The 26458-nt window shown below is 42.8% G+C and overlaps 3 protein-coding genes across 4 annotated transcripts in view; 1 reads left to right on the forward strand and 2 right to left on the reverse strand.

Moving 5' to 3' along the window:
* Positions 1 to 10334, forward strand: part of fbxl13 (F-box and leucine rich repeat protein 13) — a 35368-nt gene extending 25034 nt beyond the window's left edge. Inside the window, exons 13-21 of one of the 2 annotated variants that reach the window (XM_088996919.1) lie at positions 236 to 334; positions 1362 to 1482; positions 2178 to 2340; positions 3084 to 3203; positions 4668 to 4791; positions 4870 to 4950; positions 5216 to 5350; positions 5770 to 5933; positions 6132 to 10334. In XM_088996919.1, coding sequence (XP_088853045.1) covers positions 236 to 334; positions 1362 to 1482; positions 2178 to 2340; positions 3084 to 3203; positions 4668 to 4791; positions 4870 to 4950; positions 5216 to 5350; positions 5770 to 5933; positions 6132 to 6210 — 1086 coding nt within the window. In that variant the 3' untranslated portion in view covers positions 6211 to 10334. Of the gene's footprint in view, positions 1 to 235; positions 335 to 1361; positions 1483 to 2177; positions 2341 to 3083; positions 3204 to 4667; positions 4792 to 4869; positions 4951 to 5215; positions 5351 to 5769; positions 5934 to 6131 lie in introns of those variants that run through there. The other variant, XR_016115035.1, reaches the window with a different exon arrangement.
* A 140-nt stretch (positions 10335 to 10474) lies between these two features.
* fam185a (family with sequence similarity 185 member A) lies at positions 10475 to 20479 on the reverse strand. Its single transcript, XM_088996923.1, has 8 exons — positions 19923 to 20479; positions 18214 to 18323; positions 16064 to 16153; positions 13623 to 13761; positions 13340 to 13381; positions 13166 to 13261; positions 11633 to 11767; positions 10475 to 11491 (listed from the first exon to the last, which is right to left on the reverse strand). Exons 1-8 carry the CDS (start codon positions 20350 to 20352, stop codon positions 11379 to 11381), a joined length of 1155 nt encoding a protein of 384 aa, XP_088853049.1. The 5' UTR covers positions 20353 to 20479; the 3' UTR covers positions 10475 to 11378.
* A 134-nt stretch (positions 20480 to 20613) lies between these two features.
* Positions 20614 to 26451, reverse strand: LOC148898069 (uncharacterized). Its single transcript, XM_088997119.1, has 2 exons — positions 23792 to 26451; positions 20614 to 22942 (listed from the first exon to the last, which is right to left on the reverse strand). Exons 1-2 carry the CDS (start codon positions 26412 to 26414, stop codon positions 22224 to 22226), a joined length of 3342 nt encoding a protein of 1113 aa, XP_088853245.1. The 5' UTR covers positions 26415 to 26451; the 3' UTR covers positions 20614 to 22223.
* Positions 26452 to 26458: the final 7 nt, after the last annotated feature.

The following is a 26458-nucleotide window of genomic DNA, read 5'->3' on the forward strand; positions in this document are numbered from 1 at the left end:
CCTCACTTAGTATGAGCTCAGAGGGGAGAAAGGAAGGAGTGGAGGAAGGACGGGGTCGGGCTTGTCGAATAAGCCCACCCGCTCGCCATGTGCTTACGCATGACAACACATTCAGTTATGCTCACTTCCAGATGTATGTTTTCATTTAATGGGGCCGGGAAAGTATGAGGAACGAGGATCAAGGGGAAGATTCACATTCCAGTCAATGCAGATTTGCTCTGTGTTTCTCTCGTAGGTGACATCGACGGGATTCAGTTACATCTCTGAGGCATGCCCTTTTCTCAAGGAGATTTTGCTCAACGACGTGTACGACCTGTCAGACAACTGCATCTCTGTATGTTTGTTTCAGTGATAGGACTTCTGCAGAACGGGGGTGGACAAACGTAGTAAACGCAGTAAATTTCAGACTTTTCAGGATTAATAAAAGCAATCTGTCATTGGGTGACAATCTTTCAAACCGTGTCAACTTCGCGACCATTAATGTGATATGTTGCCAAATTGGACCTTGACACAGAGCAGAAAGTGGCAAACAATGTTCTCGTCTGAATCGCAATTTCATTTTTCACAGGGGTATTATGAAAGAAAAATGTAGTCCCTGTTTAATTTATTAAAAAAACACCTTTACATTTCAAGATAAGATCTACACACATTAACTTTGTTAATCTTAATTGTAATAGACAGTCTGACAACCCTACTGCAGTCAGTTCAGACAAAGGTTTTGGGACACTCGTAAATAACACTTCAGTTCCTACCATCCAAATTTTATACCCATTATCCCATTATTCAGTCTTGAAAGAAATTATCTTCCTGAAATCTGTTCTCACTGTCGCTCACACAGTTTGAAAAGTAACAGGTTGCTTCAAGATCTTCATTTCTCCATCCAAGTTAAGATTTACTGTGAAATGGACACATAAAACAGAATATCAGAATATATATTTATTTTAAACCCAGAATGTTTCAGCAATTATTTTTTTTTATACGCTAACGAAAGTCTGTTAGCATAATGCTAAAGTTCAACGCATAACACCATTTACAGGCTAACAAACTACCTTAGATGTTATGGTAATTATAAACCACTTCAACACATGCATCACATCAGCATCACATGCGTACATGTATGAACAGGGCAGAAAGCAATACCCACATTCCTATTCTCTATGCTCGGTATAGCACTTGAATGGTGCCCTGACTCACAACGGTTTCAAGCACTGCTGGAATGAACTCAAAGTGTAGAATGGCAAGGTGTTCCAATACTTTTGTCTGAAGAACTCAACCAGATGCATGCGTGTTATGTAGATTTGCAAAATTCTGGGAGGGAGGATACTAGAAATGTTCCACATTGTGCCATTTGTGCCGCACAGGCCCTGATGGCCAACTGCCATTGTGTGTCGTCCATCTCTCTGCTGGAGGCGTGGCAACTGTCCGACGCCGGCATCAAAGCCCTCGCCGAAGTCACCAAACTGAAGAGTTTCAGCCTGGAGGGTGAAGTTCTCCGCCAAATTTCCTTGGGCTTTTTGAGCATTTATTTGATTTCATTGATATCCGGTTAAAGCTCAATGACCCAGTAGGATCATTATCCTGATGAATAAGACAATGCAATTCACTGCTAAAACGCCGATCGTATCAGTCACGTTTCAGCCCCCACTATTGCTTTATAATGTTACAAAATGCTTTTGCAGACATGGGCAAATATATAAGATAAAAGTGAGGCAAGATTACTATTAGGGACTTTGGTGGTAGGAAGGATCCAGTGACGTTATTTATCAAGGCGCAGAAATGTCCACACAAACGTTCCCACGTCAAGTAAGGGATTTAATCATTTGCACTTGAGCATTAGGATGTGCGCAAATTGATTTTTTTGTACTGATACACACTTGAGATTTGGATGAAACAAATTTAGCAGCTGTTCCACACTTTGAGAAATAAAGATGCAGGAGCCCATTTCTAGCACAGCAGTATCTGCCTAACACTAGCACTGCCTAGCACTAGATGACAGAAAAAAAAGATTCAAGACAGCCATTCTACTTGTGTGATGAATTAGCTTACAAGTCAGTAAAGTTAGCGTACTTGTGCAGTGAAATATTTCAAATATATCGAACAAATGCTCTGAGGGACTTTGAATATCGTACGCATTTAAAAGCGATCTTCAATGTGTAAAAGTGTTTTTCCGAGCGCAGGTAACAGTCACGTGAGCCACATGAGTTGGAAGGCATTGTGCTCCAGCTCACGAGGCCTTCGCAGATTGCACATCGTTGAATGCCACAAAATGGGTGACACCTCCCTCAAGGCGGTGGCCACCCTCCGGAATCTGCAGTACCTGGACATCTCACTTTGTAACAGGTGCGTGTCAGCCTCCGTGTCTTTTAATCAAGTTTTTGGGGTCCCAAGTTAGCCGATGGTGTTAGCCCATGGCCTGTTGGGTGGTTTACCGTGGTTTTGAAAAGTCAAGGTTTCAAAACCGCTGGCACCGGTAATGAGCTCTTCTTTTCTATTTTTGAGGGGCTCCCTATATCAGGTGCAATGTGATTGGCTGCTTATTGACTTCAGGCAACGACCCAACTTTAAGGATAACACAATCAGGCCACAATATTAGTACTGGCATATTAATTAATGTGGAGTCTCTTCCAAATAACATACTGTACGTTGTTCCGAACATATCCCATATCTACCCGAGACTCACAATCGTGTGAAAGTATTCTTGTCCATGTTAAGCGCTTTGTTACAGCTTCAGCTGTTGTTAAAGCGCTATGTAAATCTTATAATAAAATACATACAGTATTGTATGACTCATTACAGGGGAGAAGCACACAAGCATGCATCCAAACGTCTTCTTTTCCTTTCAGCTTTTCCCTTCAGGGGTCGCCACAGCAAATCAGTGTCCTCCATCTAACCTGGTTTTGTGCATCCTCTTCTTTCACACCAGCTACCTTCATGTCCTCTTTGACAAAATCCATAAATCTCCTCTTTGCTGCATGCATCCAAACTATTGACTGCAAATGATTTTGCAGCACACAAATTGAAAACCGCTATTTGAAATTAGTTGTTGTTGACACAAATTCCTGTCATGACTTGTCTCATTTCAGAGTGTCGGATAAGGGGCTTTTTACTCTGGCCGAAAGCCCCTCGGCCAGTAAACTGAGAGAGCTGAATGTGAGTTACTGCAGTCAGATCACCGATGCAGCCATCAGCGTGATTGGTCACAGGTACAATTAAGTCATGCTCTCATTGACAGGCTTAGGTTCATACACTGACTCACACACACACACATTTCAATTTTTTCGAAAACATCTCTCTCCCTGCCCCCCAACCCCTCCCAATAATATACATACTCTCCAAACACTCACTCTTGTCACATATTGTGACATTTTCTCAATTTCTTCGCACACACTCATTCAATACATATGCAATACAATACTTATTGATTTACAGACGCTCCCCACCTTACGAATGAGATACGTTCCAAACGGTGAATTTGTTCGCAAGTTGCTTCAGTTCTCTATTTTGTATGGAATGCAAGTCAAACACTGAATGAGGAAGTATGAAACACAGACGCTCTAACGGTCGTAAAATAAATTCACACCGACTGTAGTACGTCAACATATATCCTTCAGTAAGCCATTACTGAAGCTGCTGGCACATAATTCAGTAATTACGTGCCAGCAGCCATTACTTTTTGTTATGCACCGCGTGCTCCTGGAGCGTCAACTGGAAAGAGGGATATCCTCCCCGCCCACTTACTCGACACAGCCAATCGTAAGAGAGCTCGCTGGATCGGGGCCTGAACTCGTTGGCAACACTTCAGCAAAGCCGGGCGCTGATTGGTCAGCCTTGGTGTCCGTCGCATAAACATCCAGGCCTTGAAACCTCGTATGAGCAGTAGCTTGCAAGCTGCCCGTATCGGGGACCACGCAAAAATGTTCGGAACTCGTTGGCAACACTTCAGCAAAGCCGGGCGCTGATTGGTCAGCCTTGGTGTCCGTCGCATAAACATCCAGGCCTTGAAACCTCCAATGTGTCTGCGTGCATGAAGCACAGTAGGCAGCCAATTGCAAGCGAGCTCAGCCCGTAAAAGGCACGCAATACCAAATCTAACTTACAGCATTTCTGTCCGAACATTTTTCGACATACACGCAAAAATGTTCGGATGTACCGTTGTTTGTAAGTAGGGGAGCCTCTGATATATAGTGCTTTTACAACAGCTGAAGCTGTCACAGAGTGCTTAACGTGGTCAACTATTCATTCACGTGCTCCCAATTTCCAACACTATCGCAAAATGTCTCTCACACTTCTCACACGCGCACACACTATAATCACAATCACTCAGTCTCTTTCGCACTATCCAACACACTCACTCTGACACTTTGCATCACATTCACTCATGCTTTTTCTCTTACTCAGGCGCACACCTACACACAATGTGTCACACTCACTGAATAGACTCACTCACACACTTGCATATTTTCTCTCAAAGTCATTCTCTCCAGCACTTTCACTTACACCCTCTCGGGCTTCGCATATGATTTCTCTCAGACATACATGCTCACACATTCAATTATACACTGACAGTTTTTCCACTTACACACTCTCAGACATTCTTTCTCAAACAGTCAAAACACACAAACACACGCACAAAGTGAACTGATCTTATTTTGTCATAACCTGATCAGATTTACCAAGCTGTCCCATCTGAACTTGAGCTACTGCGAGCAGCTTACTGACACCGCTCTGGAGTCTCTAATGGGCAGCTCTATCACCTCTCTGGACATAAGCGGCTGTAACATTCAAGACGACGTACAGTACTTGCATGCTGCTTATTCCCACAAAAGTGCTGCAGACTTTGTACTTACATTTACGGTGTTGAATTTTTAGGGCCTGGCTGCTCTGGAGGAAGTTCCCTTGAAAAGATTGATTCTTGCCGAATGTATCAACATCACAGACGTTGGTATGGAGGTACACCAAGTCCACCAACATAATGGGCATTCCTTCATATCTCCCCAACTGTCAACCAACCCCAATGTGACTATAAAATGCGAAGTATTTGATCACCTAGCAATTTTGTTTACGTATTTATTTACCTACCTGATGCATTTTCCAGAAGAACATAACAACTAAAAGTTACAAATCTCAAACATTTCCTGTAGTTGCAGACAGTGTTATATTTGGATGAGTTTTTAATACGCCACAATGAATTATTCCTCTGTTTTCTTTGGGGTAGAATTTGTGCAAGTACTTGACAGATCTGGAGTACGTTGACGTGTCTGGCTGCTTTGAACTGTCCGACCAGGCCATCAAAGCCTTTTCATTTTACTGCAGAGGCCTGCTGACACTGCGGATGGCAGGCTGTTTCAAGGTATACAATATACTCACGCTCATACGTCATGTACAATCTAATGAGAGCCACTACAAATTAGAATTGAGGGCATCCGTTAACGGGCCTAGGAAATAATCAGGCATTTTAAAATGACATATCACCTGCCGGGGATATGTGGTCCCAATTGGAGCAAACACTGGCATAAATCCAGAATGCCTGCTTTAGACCAAAATGGTCAGCTTCCTGTTGACTTCTTTGTTTAGAAATGTTATTCATGTTTCCTATCATAATGACATTCAACCCTAATTTGGTGTTGATTGGTCAAAGTGGCGCTTAGTATTTTTCCCATCTTAAGTGGAGCTGCAGCTGAATGAACACTGTATCAGGCCCCTGTATAATAATACCTAAAAAACTAATTTTGGGGTCTTCATTTCGCGACTATTGTTTGTTTTTCACAGATAACCGACATGGCAATGCAGTGCCTTTCACATGGAGCAGCCCAATACCTGCGAGAGCTGGACGTGAGCGGCTGTAGCTTAACCGATCGCGCCATTAAATACATTGAGAGGCTCTGTCCTCCGCTCTCATCAATCACCATGCACGGCTGCAACCGCATCTCAGAGTAAGAACTGAAGAAAAAAATACTTCATCAATCTGCACTGCACATGGTTCCACACACTAATCACAAGAAATTCAAGCTGTTTTCTAACAAGGAACGAAGCGTCAAAATTTACAAGAGTACACCACTTGTTGTTACTTTTTGTTTACATGTATGTTTATGTGCATACCGTGTGTATGTGTGTGTGCGTGTGTGTTTCAGGGAGGCTGCCATGAGACTACAGCCATGTGTGAAGCACTGGGAGTACAGCAACGAACAAACCAAATTGTGGCTACGATAAAGCAATGTGTGTGCACAGAGAATGGCGAGATTTTGATCATCACGTCGGGGAAGCCTACAAAAACCACTGTACAGCTCAAACCTCTGTCAAGGCTCAAACACTTACACAGAAACCTGACATTATATTATTACGATCCATCCACCCATCCAATGTCTCAACCACAGTTCTCTCGCAAAAATGCTCATTTCAATGAATGAAAACATAGCTGTCCAATGAAGAATGATTTGCATTTCCATGTCCTACACATTTTATTGCCGTCAGAATCAGAACGGCTTTAATAGTCCCACAGTGGGGAAATTTGCAATCTACAGCAGCAAAATTGAAAGGGGTGGGGGTATTCCATGCGAAAAACAAAAATGTCAGGGGACTGAAATGTACAACTGCACAAACAGAAGTTTCATAAAAAGAACTGTACATAGTGGAAAGTATAAAAATACAGTATAAATACATATACACAAGTACAGTATAAAAATCAATCCCAATAACGAGAAAAATATGGCTAAAGTTTTTGTTCCAAAAACATGCATGACTGGTTAATTGGGAACTCGAAATTGTGCCTTGGTGCGAGTGTGATATCCAAGCGACAGTATAACAACCTTTTTTGACCGAAGGTCGACTTCTCAAGCAACTGAAACTAGCGCACCTGTACGCATACACTCACGCATAGCATGAAGAGCAACAACCGTAAGGGTCCAGAACACAAACGAAAAAGAAAAAATGACAGACACAAGACCTTGTGGGTTTAAAGAGTTTGATGTTTCTCTTTATTTGTAAGTAGGTTCGTTGTCAGATCTTCTAGGCAGATGATGCGCAGAGCTTGATCGTGGAGTAGAGTCGAGCAAGTCGTGCTGTGAAACTCCGTGCGATGCTGAGCAGGTCTCTGCGAGCGGTGTGTCTGTCTGGGTCTGAGTCCGAGATGAGTCTGAATCTCCCTGTCCCACGACAGCTGCTTTTATACCATTTTCAAGCCTGTGATATGCGTCAGGGTGAGACGCACATCAAGGAGATCAAGGAATTGAAAGACATTAAAGCTTAAAGCTGCGGTGCGCACCGATGACGCCACAGGGCTCCCCTCCTGGATCCAAAGTCGGGTAAAGCGACGCAAGAAAAAACGAGCCGGACGCACTCAGAAGAGCCGGTAGGAGGCGAGACGTTCTGGGAAATGCACACGTCTGCCGCTCCGGGTCATTCGGCCACACGGAGAGGCACGAAGAAGGTCGATCACCGGACACTGGGAACGTCGTTGGCAAACAGATGTATTTTAGATTATACCCGGGAGAGGCCACGCCATGTATCTATGGCCTGCCAAAAATACATAAAGAAGGGTTCCCCCTCAGACCCATTGTTTGTAGCATTGACTCCTCTACATACAATGTAGCCAAATATTTAAAAACTATTTTAGCTCCATTGGTTGGTAACACAGAATATCACGTAGAGAACACCACAGGGTTTGTAGAGAGGATCAAAGACCTCATATTGGAACCTGAGGAAACTTTGGCATCATACGATGTGACTTCTCTCTTTACATCTGTCCCAACCCCAGCAGCAGTCTCAGTGGTGAGGACGAGGCTGCTGGCGGATGTTTCTCTGCATGAAAGAACCAAACTTAAACCGGATCACATCTGCCAATTATTAGAAATCTGCCTTAATACTACGTATTTTCAATTTCGGGAAAAAATTATAAACAAATTCATGGTTGTGCTATGGGCTCAGCAGTTTCACCCATAGTGGCTAATCTGTTCATGGAAGAGATGGAGAAACAGGCCCTCACATCCTTCCCAGGGACAAAACCTAGACACTGGTTTAGATATGTGGACGATACTTTTGTCATAATTAAGAAACAAGAAATTCAATCCTTCACAGATCACCTCAACTCTGTAGACTTCAACATTAAATTTACTCGTGAGGACATTCAAGAGAACCAACTAGCATTCTTGGATTGTAAAGTAATTATAAAAGAGGACAGAGCGCTAAAAACAGAAGTCTTTAGGAAGGCTACGCACACTGACCAATACTTACTTTTTGACTCTAACCACCCTTTACAACATAAACTAGGAGTTATCAGAACCCTCCAGCATAGGGCTAAACTAATACCAACTAGCACTGAAGGTAGAGAAAAGGAGTCAAAACATATCAGGAGAGCACTCACTAACTGTGGGTACCCTCAGTGGTCATTCAACAAATGTCAGAAAGAATGAATAGGGAATGAAACCAATAATTCTCAAGATACAAAAAGGAGAGGAGTAGCAGTACCGTACATTGCAGGAGTTTCGGAAAAATTACAAAGAGTCCTTTGGCAACATAAAATTCCTACTTATTTCAAACCGATAAACACGTTAAGGCAAAAATTAGTGCATCCAAAAGATAGGCTACCAAATGAAAAACAAAGTAATGTAGTTTATTCCATACATTGTAAGAATGAAAATTGTAAAGAGCAGTACATTGGGGTGACTCAAAAAAAGACTTTATCAACATCGCAGGGATAATACAAGTGGGCCTCAATCGGCAGTACATTTGCACCTAAAAGCTAGCAACCACTCATTTGACGACAATGAGGTTAAAATCTTAGCGAAAGAACATAGATGGTTTGAAAGGGGGGTAAAAGAAGCGATTCTTATAAAACAACAAAATCCTTCATTAAACCGGTCTGGTGGGGTGAGGTTCAATTTGGATCGTTCATACAATAGCCTGCTTAGGCAAAACAGGTTAGGCAACTTTCGCAATGCTGATGAGGTGATACCGGTGGGAGTGGGGGTAATAGGCCAGTCGTTAGTCAGGAATGTAGGAACAATCAGTGGGGCCACAGGGAGGGGTCCTCTGCCCCCCCCCCCCCAACGTGAGAGTAGGGACCTATCATAGCTGTGTCCGGCGCCGCCATGTCTGGACATTAGGGATATATAAATGGGGCCGATACGACCAGTCAGACTTTAGTTCGCTGACGAAGCCTCTTGGATAGGAGGCGAAACGTCCGAAACCTTCACTTTTGTACAGATGACGGCTGAAGAAACCTTCTCATAGTGGAATTTGGTGATCTCCTGGGTGATGCCACGGTTGACGAATTGGGAGTCAACCACTTGGAACCAGAGCTCCATGTCATTGTGCCAGGGGGGGGGGGGGGGGAGTTTGAGGGAGACGGCGGAAATCTGGTCTCTTTCCATTCGGAGAGTTGATTGGGCTGAGGAGGAGGGAAAAAAGTGCTCCTGGCTGGCTCGCCAATAAAGAGTTTGATGTTTCTCTTTATTTGTAAGTAGGTTCGTTGTCAGATCTTCTAGGCAGATGATGCGCAGAGCTTGATCGTGGAGTAGAGTCGAGCAAGTCGTGCTGTGAAACTCCGTGCGATGCTGAGCAGGTCTCTGCGAGCGGTGTGTCTGTCCGGGTCTGAGTCCGAGATGAGTCTGAATCTCCCTGTCCCACGACAGCTGCTTTTATACCATTTTCAAGCCTGTGATATGCGTCAGGGTGAGACGCACATCAAGGAGATCAAGGAATTGAAAGACATTAAAGCTTAAAGCTGCGGTGCGCACCGGTGACGCCACAGGTTTATAAAAAGTAATAAATGCCTACCTTAGCCGATACTTGACGCGGCAGCATGGGGCGAACTTTGGGAGCGTCTTCGGTGCAACGTCGTCATCGTTTTTCAAAAGGTTTCTCCTGGCACCTCAGATTCTCATTCTTTAGCAATGCCATTGGTGAATTACACACAAAACAAACTTTGAATAATAATAATAATTAAAAAGACAATGGCACAATCATGCTGACCGCTAACAACTTCCGGTAATGGGGGGTCGCGCGTGGCCGTAAGGTTGAATGTGACACGATTTTTATATTTTATTTTAAGATACTTTTGTGAGAATTATACTGAAAGGATGCTTGGGGTTCGATATGCACCAACATACAAATACAGAATATTTTGTAATCAATTTTCCACTTGGATCGGATCGCAACCGACTGGTTGGGCACCCCTGGTGAAGCAGAATGGGAAAAAAAGATAAACTGAAAATAGCTTCAGCAGCAACTAAAATTGCATTTTAACCCACAACCGTGAATTATCTTATGCGAAACCATGCTAGTCGGGCTAAGCAATACAATTGAGCCTAATTTTCAATGGTCAGTGTATCAGAATAACAGCCTGTTTTACTGAAATTTCCATTGGGCACAGTGTAACAGCATGAATCAAAGGCCAGACAAACGTACAAAAGGTGAAGTAACATTCAGCTTTGGGGTCGAACCAACGACCCTCAGCAAGCCATGCTCGAAACTGCACTTGAATGATGATTGTTTTTAATTGTTGGACAGAATAAGGATGAAAAGCAGTGGGGCATCAACCTGCATTTAAGAATTTCATTTTCTACAGAGGGAGGTAGCCCGGCTCTGAAAAGCATTCAAGACAAGATTTTCATTGTAGCAGAAAAAAAAAGATTAAATAACACACACCGCGGGTCTCAAACCCAGTTGCCTGAGACCAAGATGCTCTACCAAGTGGCCAAAAACGTTTCTTTCGATATTAAGAGGGTGAAGAATTTAACAATCCCCAAAGGGGGTTTCATTGGACAGTTTTGAAAAATGAGGACTTTCTCAGGACGAACATAAAACATTAATAGTTCATTTCATTGGACAGCTGTGCAACATGGAAAGAAAGTGCAAGGGGAAAATACATATTTCACTTGATATTGGAAAAAAATGATTTGTCATTGGACTATTGACCAAAGTGGAAAGGAAAATGAATAAAAGTAGTGATGAAAAATGTTGGAAATAATGATGTCAACAACAATAAATGGCTTGTAGGAAAGGAATATCCTGAGGCCAAAACGCCATCTCTCCAACCACTACCTCCAGTAATTGTTTACTCAGGCAGCAAACAAACACGGCATAATCTTGGCAGATGTCATTTTTGCGATATACTTTGGTGTGTGCGTGTTCATATGTACTTTAAATCATATTAGCTTACATCAAAAAATATTTAAACCCCATTGTTGGGGAATGTTCATCTTTAGATCCGTTTTAACTATGCACTCTTATTCAGACTATTTCTTCTTGAATGAAATCAATGTTACTGAAATGAATACCTCTTTTGTATGAAATAAAAATGTGATTGCATCGTGTTATTATTTCAGTCTCTTTACAGTCAGGACAGGTTATATTCATATGCATTGCCACAATGTAACTTTTCAGCCTCCCAGCTTCAAAGACTCAAACCAGCTTTGCGTCCTCAGGCTGACTGAGCCTTTTTCCGTGGTGACTTTGATCCGCTGCTTCACTGGACCATCGGTATTCATGTAGCCTAAAAGAGATGGAGAATGAATAATGTCACAGTTGATTAACTTTATAACCTACGGCCTCCATGAATAAAAAAAAAAGTCTTTATTGTGTTTGCGTGTCCTTCAACCCAAATTCTGGGCTACGTGAAGAAAAATATGCTCACCAGTGACTCTGGTTTGGTTTTCGGTAGTGTTCTCCTGGACTTGCTGTAGCATAACATCAGGGCTGACGTCAACATTGACACCCCATAACTCCACATCTGCTCGTAACGAAGACGGCACACGGACACAAACCTGTCCTACAGTAAAGCACAAGGGATTAAAACACCAGTGGTGGAAAGTAAAAAAGTACAAATACTCTTGTTACTCTCATTGAGTCGATATTTTAAGGTATCTCATAAGTATTGCTTCTTTAGTTTTACTTCACACAGGTGAAAGGCCTTTGTCCAAGCGAGCGTGTTATTTTTCTAAATCCCGGCAGGTCAAATAATAACAAAAGACAAAGTTAGAGATTTGTAAAGTCAACAGCAGTTGACATATTGATTGATTGAGATATTTGGGATTGAAAGGTGGAAAATAAACATCAGTCATAATATCAATGTGGACCAGAACCTTAAAGGACAACCGACGTCACTTTTTTGTTTTTTAACTGACACCAGAAAACCTTTTATAGCATCTAAAATACCCAAAACATGCAGTATGATATTACACCAACAAAACACCAATAAAAATGACTTAAAGTGTCCAAAATCTGCAAAAAATTGAGCTGCGAATTGGGCATTTTCAGAAAGTCCCGCCCCCATTTCGTGACGTCACGCCAAGACGTCTTGCATTGCTTGTGAATCAAAACAATGGCTTCAGATTCGGAGAATATGCTTTCTTGTTACACATCCAGTTATGAATATGATTCAGGAAGAGCAAAGCATACGTGTTTGCAATCGATTAAAGAATTTATTTGGGCCATTTTGAGGCAACATTGGGGGACAATCTCTCACAAAAAAAAGGCACAAATTGGCGACATCCTGTGGCCACCTCCGTTTCCACAGGGTGATAAATTCTTAAATGGTGCTTGGACCCCCTCTGGCGGCTTTAGGGTGCAACACGAGGTCCCCAGACCAAACAACTACAGTAAAATACATTGACGTGATGGAAGGACAATGCGTCCTTTTCACGGTCAGTGAGTGGTCCTTTCGTGACGTCACGTACGGACTCGTCACCAACTCAAAAACAAGACTTCCTGAATATTCAGCATGAGTCTTAAAGCGTAAAATATAGCTATATGCGGTGGAATCTTATTAAAATACGCTCAGTAGAAGTCATTTAAAGAGATTTTACAAATTACGGACATAACTTGTCCGGGGACGTCGGTTGTCCTTTAATGTTAAGATTCTGGAATTAAAATGTATCTAATTAGGAGAAAAAAAACACCACGTGATGTGTATTATATTAATTTATTAACAAAATGATCACTTTTGGTCATCTCTTTACATTGATCGTAAAACTACTGTGCGTGTGCAAAACTACTTGTTTTCATACCAACTCATAGTGATTTGGTTTTACTTCCAAGTTGGTGCACTGTGCAAGTTAATGCAGGATTTTGTAGGACTGCAGTATTTTCTGAGAAGGACTGTTTAAAAAAAAGATATTTTTGGTCTACTTTTTTACTGCACAACTTGAAAAAAATGGCATCTTTCTACCTTCCAGGCTGAGCACTTCCGAGCTGGCGCCGTCTCCCACATACACATTGATGTCTCCGCTTTGAGAGGACACCTTTAACAGGCCATTGGAGCCACCTGACAAAAACAACAAAATTCACATTTGATCATCAACACGGCGCATTCCGGTGTGTGCTGCTATCAGAAAATGTTTACCGATGAGTGTATGGCCCGATCTGTTCTTCACAGTGGCATCCCCTTTGGACAGAGCAGAACACAACAAAAGTCAATGTGGCTTTGAGACAATAGTGCAAGTAAACAAGATAATTGTTTCCAACATGTGCCTCGGAGGAAGAGTTTGAAATTCTAGACGGGTGACGCACGTTTTCTCTTCTCCGACAATGAGGACATTCCCATTTTCCAATGGTTGGATCTTATAGATTCCGATTTCATGCAAAATAATGCAATTATATGTATACTATGGGGATATGTAAGTCACCATGTATGAGTCCCAGTTCCACGTTTCCCGTGAAGGAGGAGATGCAGCTGGATTCGGCGTAGACGGCCTTGACCGCTAGAGGGCCGTGTTCGGTAGAGACTTTCATCTCGGTGCCCTGCAGCTTCTTGACACGCACTGCCTGAACAACACATGCACAGCGCAGTGAAGGGCTCAAAGTGAAGGGGTCAAAGACTTCGAAGCTGGGTCGACGGCGTTGAATGCTGCTGCTGCCCCCTAGCCTTACTTTACTGCCACTGACTGACTACAAGTTTGGGACCTGAGCCTTCAGTGGGAGGGAATTCGATACAAACTGCCAACACTGGAGAAAATAACACAACGCAAGTGTGTCATTTACATCACACGCAGCCGCTCTGAATCAATATTTATGCGCAAATAAATTAATTAAAATTGAATACAAATACACTATATTACTAACCAGAGATACGGATTATTTGATGTGCTAATGACTGCACCTGGCTACAAACATGTTTTCCTTGTAGAACTTCGCTCTCACAAGTTTTACTCTGACCAACCAGATTTTTGATTAGTTCATCACTTTTCTGGTGTGAAATGTAAATTTCTCCACTGCGAGACTAATAAAGGCAAATCCAATCCAATCCAATTCATTGCAGGTCCCCTTTATAATCCGGTGCACTTTATAGTCCGGAAAATATGGTAAATGTTGTTTCACTAAATGGCAGAATGTGATGAATCTGTGTCGTCGCTTTTCACGACATTTATGTTTGTGGTGTGCAAACAGACCTCTTTTGTTAAATATGTGCCTCAGCTAAAGGAAAGTTGAGAAACAAAATTTAAATTACATAGGCCAGTTTGAAGCTCCCGCAGAGATTAGAGTGACATGGTAATGAATTGAGGCCTAAATCAGACTGTACCTCCAATTTTTTTAATTCACATAAATGTACTGGGGGCAGCACAATGGATGACTGGTTAGCATGTCCACCTCATGATGCAGAGGTACGGGGTTCGATTCCCACTTTGGCTTTTCTGAGTGGACCAGTGACGTACAGTCAGGGGAGGCAGGTGAGGCCTAACTCACCTGTCATCATAGACATATCAAATGAAAAAACAAACAGTTATTATATTTATTTAGTGATTTGTACTTTTAAGTTGTTTTCCATTTAACTTCACCATTTTTGTTTAATTATTATCTCCTGCTTCGATTGAATGTCTAGTTTAGAAAATTCTTTCAATTTATATATGTAAATGAGGCCAAGCAACACGAAAAAATGACTGGATGGTTGCACTTAACTTGCTAACTGTTTACTGTAGCTGGATGTCACTCATTCTATTATTCTGCAGCCGAGGAGTTGCAAGAAGAATCTCTTGAATAACCAGCGCCCAATGTCATGAGGCAGGAGAACTGTGTGCCTCACCTCTGCACACAGTTTTGATAAAAATAAAATAAAATAAACACTGTTGGACAGTGTTTATAATGTACAGTGACTGTACATTATATACACCAGCTGAACTGTAGAAATTTAGTTTATATACGAAAAGTGTTTGAACACTTTAATCGCGATATGCAGAGGGTCAGTAATGCGGTCTCACCGCAGAGCAAGCCAGCACAGTTAGCATAGTCATTGCGCAATCCATGGTGAGGCTCAGCCGGCTGCTGCCTCACCGCTCGTCTCTACTTAGTATTTGAACGGTAAATGTGAAAATTCAGCGATTTTGAAAAAAATCCAGAAATGGTGAAGTTAAATGGAAAAGAACTTTAAAGTACAAATCACTAAATAAACATAACTGTTTAATCTATTTTTTCATTTGATATTTCCATGACAGGTGAGGCACGGCCTCACCTGCCTCCCCTGACTGCACGTCACTGTGTTCCAGCTTCTACGGCATCAGTGGAGCGATCATTCTCAGCACTGAAAAGACTGAAAACATACAGTCGGACTGATCAAGGACGACTTTCTTCACTGGCAGAGATCTCCATTGACACAGAGAGACTTTTAAAACTGAAGAAAGATAACAAAGAAGTTATCCATGCCTTTCTTCAGAAGGACTTCATTTATAAGTAAAGGCAACACGAATGGTGAATAAGCTACTCTGTAGAGTTCATATGTTTGTAAATCTGACTGTGATGACGTCAGTGCCTCAACAGCCATGAACCTCATCACACGTCACTGGCGTGGAGTATACACATTCTCTCTCCTCTAAATTGATACTATGATGTGAGTGGGAGCGCCGATGGGTGTTCTTTTACCTACTGCCCAAAGACAGCAGGGATCAGCTCCCACATGCACGTGAACCTCGTGAAGATAATTAATCGAAAATGAATGGATAAAAGTGAAGCAAACAGGCTGTTGGGAGTAAATTAGAATATGTTTAACATTAGTGAAGAATTTATGTTGTAAATGTAGGAGTACAGTGTTTTTGATGATATTGATTCAAATGCATGAATGTTGTGTTGTCCTTACACCCTTGTCCAAAGCGCTGATATCCACGTTGCCATGGATGGTGCCCTCGCCTGTGACATCTCCACCTGACCGAACCTCCACCAGATGGCCCTGAGGCGCACACATAAAATCAGTGAGTGGGTTCACATGTGGAGGTTGTCATTAATTTACTTCGTGATTTTCACCTTCCATGACCAAACATGTTTTCTTTTTCCTATGGGAAAAATACATTGATAACTTAAGAAATGAGATTATAGCATGGTTTTTTTTTTTATTATTATATGTTGTACTTATGTCCCTGTTTTATGATTGTAAAGTGTCCTTGAGAGCTTTGGAAGGCACTTTTGAATAAAATGTATATTATTACTTATGTGTTGGTGCTCTGTGTGCTGAGTATCAGTCAGGGGTAGCAATTACATGTATGTGATTTTTTCATTGACCTCTGAACCAAGTTTGGTTTAGCATTTTGGTGTTTGAAAAAAAACAAGGTACCACTTTTGATAGTTGTCAAAGTAATAATAAATCCTACTGTATTTTCTGGTGTATAAGGCGTACCAGAGTATAAGGTGCACCCCCAAATTTATTTATTTAAAAAAAAAATTCTGAACTGTTCAAAAAGGGAAAACATGGTCACATTGAGCATCATCTGTTCCAGGCATCAAAATGAAACATAGATCACATAACCATCTCAATAAAATGTTGTACATTTCTTGCACTTGTGCTTATGTAATGTCATGCTCACCGTGCCATATGAGAAGGAAAAAAAAAATAATACATAAATGATGAAATAAAAATGAGAAATAAAATAAAAATAAGGAAATAAATTATAATAATAATGGTGTATTTAAAAACATTTTCCACATATTTTCCCCAGCTGTCAACTCGCACGTGAAAATTTCGGTGTCATTAGTCACGTGAAAGCATTGACTAAATAACGCCTTTGTGTCAAGCTTTTTGCGAAGGCAATGGTGGACGGTACAGGGCTCTTTATTTGTAGAATGGTAGTAGAAAGTTACTCTCAGGGAAGTGACACACAGCGTGAGAGATGTGTCAGGCTGAGATTCACATGACAGCCGTGGCGTGCACATGTGACGCCACAAACGCATACCTTGTTCGTGTTTCTCAATGATCTCCTTCTTCTCCTCGACTGTTATTTTGTTTTGTTTCTTCTTCGGCTGAACACGAGCCTGTGGTGGCATCTTTTTCGGTCCCATAACGGCAAAAGTATCGTTGAAGATGATCGACGTGTGCACTCATAGAAAGGGGGTGTGGAAAGGTAGGCCGGCTGGGACGCTGTTCAGTCGGGTGCTTTTGTGTTCTTCCGCCGAAGATTACTCAGCCAGCCGTGGTGGGGGGTGTGTATCGCGAAAATAGTGCGTATGCCAAGGTTTAATTTTCATAAATGTAACGTTCGTAAACCGAAAATTTCGTAAGGCAAGGTGTTCGTAAACAGAGGCCCCACTGCATAAATAGATAAAATATAGGGTACACCACATTATAAGGCGCTACAGTAGAGGCTGGGGTTACGCACGACTTCTTTTCCAGGGGGAAATTAAGTCGTGCTTGCTGACAATAGTTGCAAGACTTGTTGTGGCGCAATATTCATTCACATATAAGGTACACCTGCGTATAAGCAATGCCTGAAATAACGTCTGCCCGAACGCCCTGGACAAATTAGCGATTAGCCGTCTTATTGTGTTTCAAGTTGTGAAAAATGGGTCAGGCAACTTTATGGCTGGACAGGCAACTTTTCAGAGTTGTCTTCCCTGGTGTCCGGTAACTTTTTGTCATGAGTTTCAGATACTGGTATAAGGCGCAGGGTCATCTTTTGAAGAAAATCAAGGCTTTTGGGTGCGCCTTATACAGCGGTAAATATGGTAATTTTCACTGTAATATGGGACGTCTAAGAGAAACCATACCCACTATGTGGCCTATAAATAAAATACCTGTGATTTAACGGAATCAACAAGTCATCAAATATTTTCCCTTGGCACAACCAAAAGAGGGATTGCTTTCAGTAGATGTTTCTTATTTTTGTTGTTTGAAGGTGTGTAACTGCACCACTTCATTATGACAGCTGTTTCTAGAGCTTATCTTTTATTGGATCTTATTGGATTGTGTTGGTGCACCGAATAAAAGTTTCCCCAGTCAGTGTGTTTTTCTTGACTGACCTTGACTGAACGCAGTGAGCAGTCACCTTTATCTGTGTGCACCTTGCAGATATCACACTCCATGTTCTTCACCTGCACATTGCCTTCAGCGTGTGTCCGAATGAAGAGATCTGACACACAGACACACCCACCCACACACACAATTACATATTCTATACATACATACATACATATATACTATGACTTATCTACAGGAATGAAATTATTATCAGCAAGAATGCATTTATTTTCACTTAAATTTATTCACAACAGAATAAATGTGTGTACAGTAAATCAGTAGCACATTTGCATTTAACTCATTCACTGCAATTCCTGAATTGCATGAGGAAGTCTGGAGTGACGGAAAAGTATGTCTGAGCGGTCCAGGACATGTATCATGACTGTAAGACAGTTGTGAGGTGTGCTGTCGGTGTGACTGAGGAATTCAAGGTGGAGGTGGGACTCCACCAGGGGTCAGCTCTGAGCCCCTTCTTGTTTGCTATGGTGATGGAAGGCTGACAGACGATGTTAGACAAGAATCTCTTTGGACCATGATGTTTGCAGATGACATTGTGATCGGTAGCGAGAACAGGGAACAGGTGGCGGAGAAACGAGAGCTGTGGAGATATGCCCTGGAAAGGAGAGGAATGAAGATCAGTCGCAGCAAGACGGAATATATGTGTGTGAATGAGAGGGATCCAAGTGCAAGAGTGATGCTACAGGGAGAAGAGATAAAGAAGGTGGAGGATTTTACGTACTTGGGGTCAACTGTCCAGAGCAATGGAGAGTGTGGAAAAGAGGTGAAGAAGCGTGTCCAGGCAGGCTGGAGCGGCTGGAGAAAACTGTCAGGTGTGATGTGTGATAGAAGGGTTTCAGTTAGGATGAAAGGAAAAGTCTATAAAACAGACCAGCCATGATGTTTGGACTGGAGACAGTGCCACTGAAGAAAAGAAAGGAAGCAGAGCTGGAGGTAGCAGAGCTGAAGATGTTGAGGTTTTCTTTGGGAGTGACCAGGTTGGATAGGATCAGGAATGAGTACATTAGAGGGACAACTCATATTAGAGGCTTTGCAGAGAAAGTCAGAGGCCAGACTGAGATGGTTTTGACATGTCCAGGGGACAGAGAGTGACTATATCGGGAGAAGGATGCTGAGCCTTGAACTGCCAGGCACAAAACCGGGATAGATGGAGGACATTGATTCGCTGTGGCGACCCCTGAGGGGAAAAGCCGAAAGGAAAAGAAGACTGCAATTCCTGAATTGGTTTGGGTTTTGTGTGTTCAAGTTTGGGTGCCAATAAAAGACTGGCCATGGCTTCAGGCAATGTTTTTCCTTTTCCACAAAGGGGCAGCATTTCCTTTTTTTCCATGCTCACGCTTTGTTCCAGCTTCAGCTGTTGTTAAAGCGCTATATAAATCAATATGTATGTATTGCATTGTATTTTGGACTGCCACCCTCATTTCAAGCTCATATAACTCCAGACCCATATAATTTAGGAATTAACTATTTCTGATGAAAGAAGAGAGTCTAAGGTTTCTAACGATGTATTGAATGTTTATGTAGTCATAAAACTCAATATTCTGTGGATCCTGGAATTCAAGTGACAGTGACAAAAACCCTGGCACTGGAGCGGACACATTTTTGCACGTCTGACAGTGAATGAGTTAATCTTGATGTTAGTTTTACCCACTATTATGCTGTAGGATTATGTTGTGTTGTAATGTGGACTCACTGCTCTTGATGGGTACAGACAAATGGGCAGACAAACTGCTGTCAGCCCTGTCAGCCGTGATGAACAGCTCCTTGCCATGGTCGTCGTAGTGGACACTGAAGCCCTCCACGTCCTTCCCCTGCTCCTTTCCGTGGACCGCGACGAAGGCTCGGTCCGCTTCAGGAAACGCGTGCGGGTCCAGGGACCGGACAGAGATGCTACAACTCACGCGTGCCCGCAACGTGCTGAAGGGACTGACCTTCAGGATCCACTCCTTTAGAGGCGGCCGGTGGATCGCTTCGCCCTCGTCGTACTCTCTGGCTAACTTGCCACCGGTAGTCGTGAAGGGAGACCGCTGTTGGCGTGTGCAACGCCGTGTGGTGCGAAGACGTTTGGCGGTCCAAAAAAGTCCGACTGCGCCCCGTGGGGACGGCGAGCTCCAGAGCAGCATGACACTTAATTAACACATTGACGACCGAACCACAGAACGCGTGACTATAAGCAAAAGCGAATTTGTGTTTCTGAGGCTCCCATAGTCACGCTGCGACAACAGTCAAGTTACGTGTTTCGAATGCGTACTGATGACGTAGAAGAAGACTTCCGTTTGTGCGAATTATCGAGAACATATCACAAAATAAAATTGTTAAAAATAAAACAATTCCCTTTATCACCGAATATTATTCAAATAACAAAACCACACTTTTCACTTATGACTCTCTGCTTTAATTTGCATTTGATGGTGGTGGGGTATATAATGAAATACTACAGAAACAAAGAATCCCATCAATTTTTCAAACACTTTCAAATATCAGTAATCAATAGAAAATAATCTGTGACAAGAAATATCTCACCAATATGAATGGAAGTCGTGGTATTTTTAAAGGCTATGTATATCATCAGTATCACATTACAGAATGGCTGGGGTTGCGCTGAGTTAGTATTTGTTTTGCCTTGTGAGTTAGTACAGTACGTACTTGGTTTGTTTGTGTGTGTGTGTGTGTGTGCGTGTGTGTGTGTGTGTGCGCGCGTGTGTGTGTGTGTGTGTGTGTGTGTGTGTGTGTGTGTGTGTGTGTGTGTGTGCGTGCGTGTGTGCGCGCGCGCGCGCGCGTGTGTGTGTGCGGGTGTGCTTGTGTGAGTATGTCTTTTGATTGGATCATATTAAGGTAAAATTGTAAATTCGTCGTAAACCGAGGACCCCGTTTACATTCGTGCACAGTTACTGCAGAATTACAGTTTACCACTAGGGAGAAGCGTTGCGCCTAAGTGGTCAGCGGGTGTTTACTTGTATTCATTGAGTTCTAATATGTTTTGACTGTTAATTTTGTTGTAGGTTGAAAGATGTGATTGATACGACCATAGTCACACAACGTTCGAGCTATTTGGTTTTTTACTGACATTTCAAAATAGCATTGTTATATGAACATATTTTGACCTGTAAAAGTTTAAAGTTCCGCCAACTGTTTTTGTTTCATTTTTCTTCCCCGGTGATGCTTCATCCTTACAGGACAACCGACATCACTTTTTTGTTTCTTAACTGACATCAGAAAAACGATTTATAGCATCTGAAATACCCAAAACACACAGTATGATGTTTTTTATCAAATGCAAAACACCAATAAAAATGGCTTAAAGTGTCCAAAATCTGCAAAAAAATTGAGCTGCGAATTTCGTGACGTCACGCCAAGACGTCTTGCATTGCTGAAGAATCAAAACAATGGCTTCAGATTCTGCGAATATGCTTTCTTGTTACACATCCAGTTATGAATATAATTCAAACAGTTCTGAAGAGGAAAGCATACATGTTTGCAATCGATTAAAGAATTTATTCCATGCCATTTTGAGGCAATATTGGGGGCAAATGTCTCACTCAAAAAGTGGCACAAAATGGCGACCTCCTGTGGCCGCCTCCGTTTCCACAGGCTGATAAATTCCTTATATGGAGCTTGGACGCCCTCTTCTGGCGGGTTTTGGGTGCAACACAAGGTTCTCAGACCAAACAATACAGCAAAATACATTGACGTGATGCAAGGACTGCTACAATGTGTCTTTTTTTCGGTCAGGAGCCTTTAGTGACGTCACGTATGGACTCGTCACCAACTCAAAAACAAGACTTCCTGAATATTCAGCGCGAGTCTTAAAACGTAAAATATAGCTATATGCGATGGAATCTTATTAAAATACGCTCAGTAGAAGTCATTTGAAGGCATTTTACAAATGATGGACACAACTTGTCCGGAGACGTCGGTTGTCCTTTAAATTGAATAACCCTCCACCCCCAAGTAGTGTATGTTGTATAACAACCATACACCGTATTCATGATTTTTAAAATCCCTTTGGTCGTATCATCATCCTGACAGTTTTAAAAGACTGCCTTTCATTTGTGAGATAGAACTCAGTGGAGATATTTTGCCAGGCCCCCCAGTATATCCCATCACGTACCCCTTTGTACTTCCCAAAATAGTACCTTCCATTGAGGTTTGCAGCCATGCATGCATCAAACCACCAGCCAGAGCTGTAGTAAGCTCCACAGTTCCCAGCAGGGTAGCGGTCATTGTCTCGATCCGGAGTGGTGAAGGCCTGGTTGTTGTGGTCATAGTTGGAGTTGAAGCGGAGCGCATTTCCCGCTGTTCCGGAATAATCCCCCACCGTCAACCTGTAGCGCATCCTTTCGCTTGCCACCCTGAAGTTCTCATACTGCGCGTACCCTGTCACCCCCGAGAAGTCCCGCAACTCCACCCTCAATGTCATGTCTCTGTTTTGGGTTAAGAAGTGAATGTATTGGTTCCCCAACCAGAACTCCCCTCCATTCAGAAGCTCGCCAAAGCCTGATCGGTAGTCGGCCCAGGTGCGGTTGAAATTGACACTTCCGTCTTGCCGAAGTTGCAGGACAGTCCATCCCCCACCCTTTACCTCCATGTCGCACAGTACCGGAAAACCCTTGCTGGTGTGGAGTTCAGGAGTCACATGATAGATGCCACTCTTCATCACCCGCCCTTTGACTACGTGGTCCGAGCAGTCTTTCTTCACCGCGGAAACTGCACCTGAAGGAGCATTTGATGATGCCACAAATCACAATCTTATCTTTTAATGGGAGGGGACTGTCCAAAGTCCAGTAACCAAAATTCAGCTCAGTTATTGATGACTTAAAATAGTACAGTTTGACACATACAAATTGGCCTTCCTGTTTGGAGTTTGCATGTTCTCTCTTTCCCTGCGTGGGTTTTAATCTGGTACTGCTGTTCCCTTCCAGATCCCATAACCATGCACGGCAGGTTAATGCAACCCTGATTGTTAGAGCGAATGGTTGTTCATTTATCTCTGCTCTGCAATTGGCTGACGACCATGTCCTCGGTTTAACCCATCACCTGCCCGAAGACAGGCGGGATAGGACTCAGCACGCATGGCCGTGGAGGGAAAAGTAATAACCTACCATAAAGGTAATTATGATCACCTTACAGCTGAGATATGAAAACGGGTTGTAACACATCTACTTTTCAACAGTAAAAGAGGTCAACACTACCAGCCCAAGGGTGGACCTCCATATTTGATGCACTTGGTATGAGTAATTTATTAGAAAATGGTTGCTTCTAACATGATGTGATATAAACACTTTATTTAATGGTTTGGAAACGCACTAATGTGGAGCGAAGCAGACTGTATGCTTTTCAAAGTAGTTACCTTGATTAGAATCGTGGTTCATGTGCAGGGGCTCTTCGTTTTTTGACCGTTCCAACATCTGACTTTGGTGCCGTGTAAGAATATGTTGTATGTAACATGGCACAAAACAACTTCACCAGAGGAAAATAAACATTTTGAATGGCTCAGTCCAGAGCTTCCATTTTAAGATCTGAAAAGTGTACCCGTGGCATTTGAAAAAGTGTTTCTCTTACCTGCAGATGGTATCTGCATCAGTGATCCACTGACTGGTCTGAGATCTTTCAAACGCCTTCCCGGTGGTGAGCTTCCATTCAGGCCCAGTTGGCTGCCATTGAAGAATGTGGCAGCCACCTGTTTGATTTTCACACGCAGCTCGCGAGCACTTGATGTCGACAACTCGGCAGCTGGTTGAACCACGGGGTCAGTGGTGGTTGTTGAGGTGAAGTCAGAGCTGGAGGAGTTCTGACCACGAGAAAGGGGTTCAAGAGTCTTTTGGCGAGTTGATGCCTCATCTCGAGTGTGCAGATTTGATTTTGTGAGGTCTGGATTAGAGCTCGGAACAACACTGCCAAGCATGATCATTTGTGTTGATTTATGGATTGAGGAAGGAGAAATGGTTGTTTCTGGCATGGTTTCAAACACCATACGGGTGTTTGGGCCCCCCAGATGTAGGCTGCTGAAGGTCTTTTGAGTGACGGTTTTCCTCGTATTGGGTTTGAACTCTGTGTCCATTCGGGAATGAGTCCCCTCAACAATCTTTACGTCAGGATTGGGCGTAGGTAGATGTTGAACATCCAAACTATCCGTTGTCGCCCGATTAAAATGGTGAGGTTGGTGGGTTGTAGTCTTCCGGTTTGGTTCAGATGGTCGTTCTCCTGGCTTCAACATCAGTCTGGTTGGTGGTGTGTCAGTGGAGTGAGACCAGGATTCTAATTTTCTCTTCGAGTCCTCACCAGGATTTTGATTCGACGTAGATTGGTGGTTATGATCAGTAATCCCTTGACTGACTTTAAGCTTCATATGATCTTGAGTGTTTTGGTTAAGTTTGGGCACTTGACCGGTTTTGGGCTTTGGGTTAATATTGGGATTTTTCTGGCTGTATTTCAGCCTGTGATTGGGATTAGCTCCAAATGTGTTTTGTGACTCAGAGTCCGCAGATAAATTGGAATTAACCGGTCCTATCAGGTTTGGCCTATTTTTTGATTCAGTATGAAGATCAGGCAGGAAACGTGGCTTTGCTTCATTTCTATCTAGTTTTTCTTTTGTGTCCGTTGTTAACGTTTTGTCAGGTTTTTGCTTCTGATCAGTCATACTGGTTACAATAGAATGAATGGGTCTTTTGAAAGGTTTTGAATTTTTATTGAACATTAGGGTTTGGTCTGATTCAGGTACTTTGTCCATGGCAGGTCTTGATTGTTGGTCAGTTGCGACCTGGTGCAAATTAGTTGTCTTGTCTTGGCCATGTTTGACTTTTGGGGGTTTTAGATCAGGACCCGTTGTCCTGTTATCAGCTCTTTGAATGTGAAACCTTCTAGTGTCATTGCCACTTTTCAATTTCTTCTCTGCTCTGATTTTCTGCTGAGATACTTTTTGTTTGGTTTTACTGTCCAGTTTACGGTCTTGCTTCAAGTCCTTCAGCTTGTTTTGTGCATCAGGCTTCATTCCAGTTGTACGTTTTACCTCTGCCTTAGCCTTCAGGTCTGGTTGATGCTTTGAGCCCATGTCGGTGCTTGACCACCTGCTGCGTTCTGTGGCTTTGGGGGAAATAGTTGTGTGGAGGCTGTGCTGAGGAATGATGGAGGTTGAACTTGAGGTTGGGGAACGTGTTACATCCAAATTATACTTTATGGTGGTTGATTCAGTCAAAGCTGTTTGGGTACTTCTTGGATTAATAACTTGTAAGTAATTGGAAGTGGAACCGGAGAAGGGAGGTGATGGAAGAGATGACGTAATGCTTTCAGTCTTAGCCAAGTCGATGAGTGCAGGCCTTTGAGCTGCAATAAATGTCAACAGAGGAGTCGGGCTAATTGAAACAAAGTCTGTCCTTTGAGTCGCTTTGCTGGATGCCGATTCTCTATCGCTGTCTCTTTGCACATTCTCAACAGCTTTTCCTCTCTCTGTTTTTCCACTTCTCATTTCTCCATCCTCTTTCTCTAACACTATTTCACTTTTATCTGTGAGCCCTCTGTTTGCAGTCTGTTTTGGTTTCTCAATTTTCTGCCCTGCTTTTGCCCCCTTTTCCATTTCCTTTTTCTTCTCCTCCCAAATCTTCCCTTGATCCTGCCTCCCACGGTCCTGAGCTATCTTTAATTGTGTCTTTTTCTCCATCACGTTTGTTTCATCTGGCCACATTTGACCCACTTGATCATTTCCAATATGTTTTCCACTTTCTTCTACGGGTCGTTCACTTACTCCTTTGTCATCTTTTCCATCTGCCCCCTTCATTGTCACTACTTTCTCACTTGTTTGGACAACAAACATGGAGCGTGCCACTGTCTTTCCTTGCTCGTCTCTGCCTTCCAAAACTCCTTGCCCAAAGAATTGTGTCTCAGATTGTCGCTCCTCACCGTTTCTGCTCTCTTGATGTTTTCCACAGTCTCCGCACATCTTCCTCAGTTGGTCCACATCATCTTTCAATGTCTGTAAATCCTTCACGAGCTTTTCCAGCCCCCAGAATGGCTCTGGCAGGTGCACAGTCATCGGCGGCAGGCTCAAGACATAGGGGCACCCGGTCCGCCCCGGTCCACATGGACCCCCGGCCTGCAGTGTTGTAGCGCATTGCCCCTCGTTGCCCTCCCAAGAGAGGCTGGGGGAGGCCAACAAAATCAAAAATGTGTACAGTGCTGTGAACTTCATCTCAAGTCAAAAGAGTGAGAGGAGAACTGAGAGGCTACAATAAA

The sequence above is a fragment of the Hippocampus bargibanti genome, linkage group LG05 (genome assembly GCF_051943395.1).
Source record: "Hippocampus bargibanti isolate YZ-2025 linkage group LG05, ASM5194339v1, whole genome shotgun sequence".
In the NCBI taxonomy this organism is placed as follows: domain Eukaryota; kingdom Metazoa; phylum Chordata; class Actinopteri; order Syngnathiformes; family Syngnathidae; genus Hippocampus; species Hippocampus bargibanti.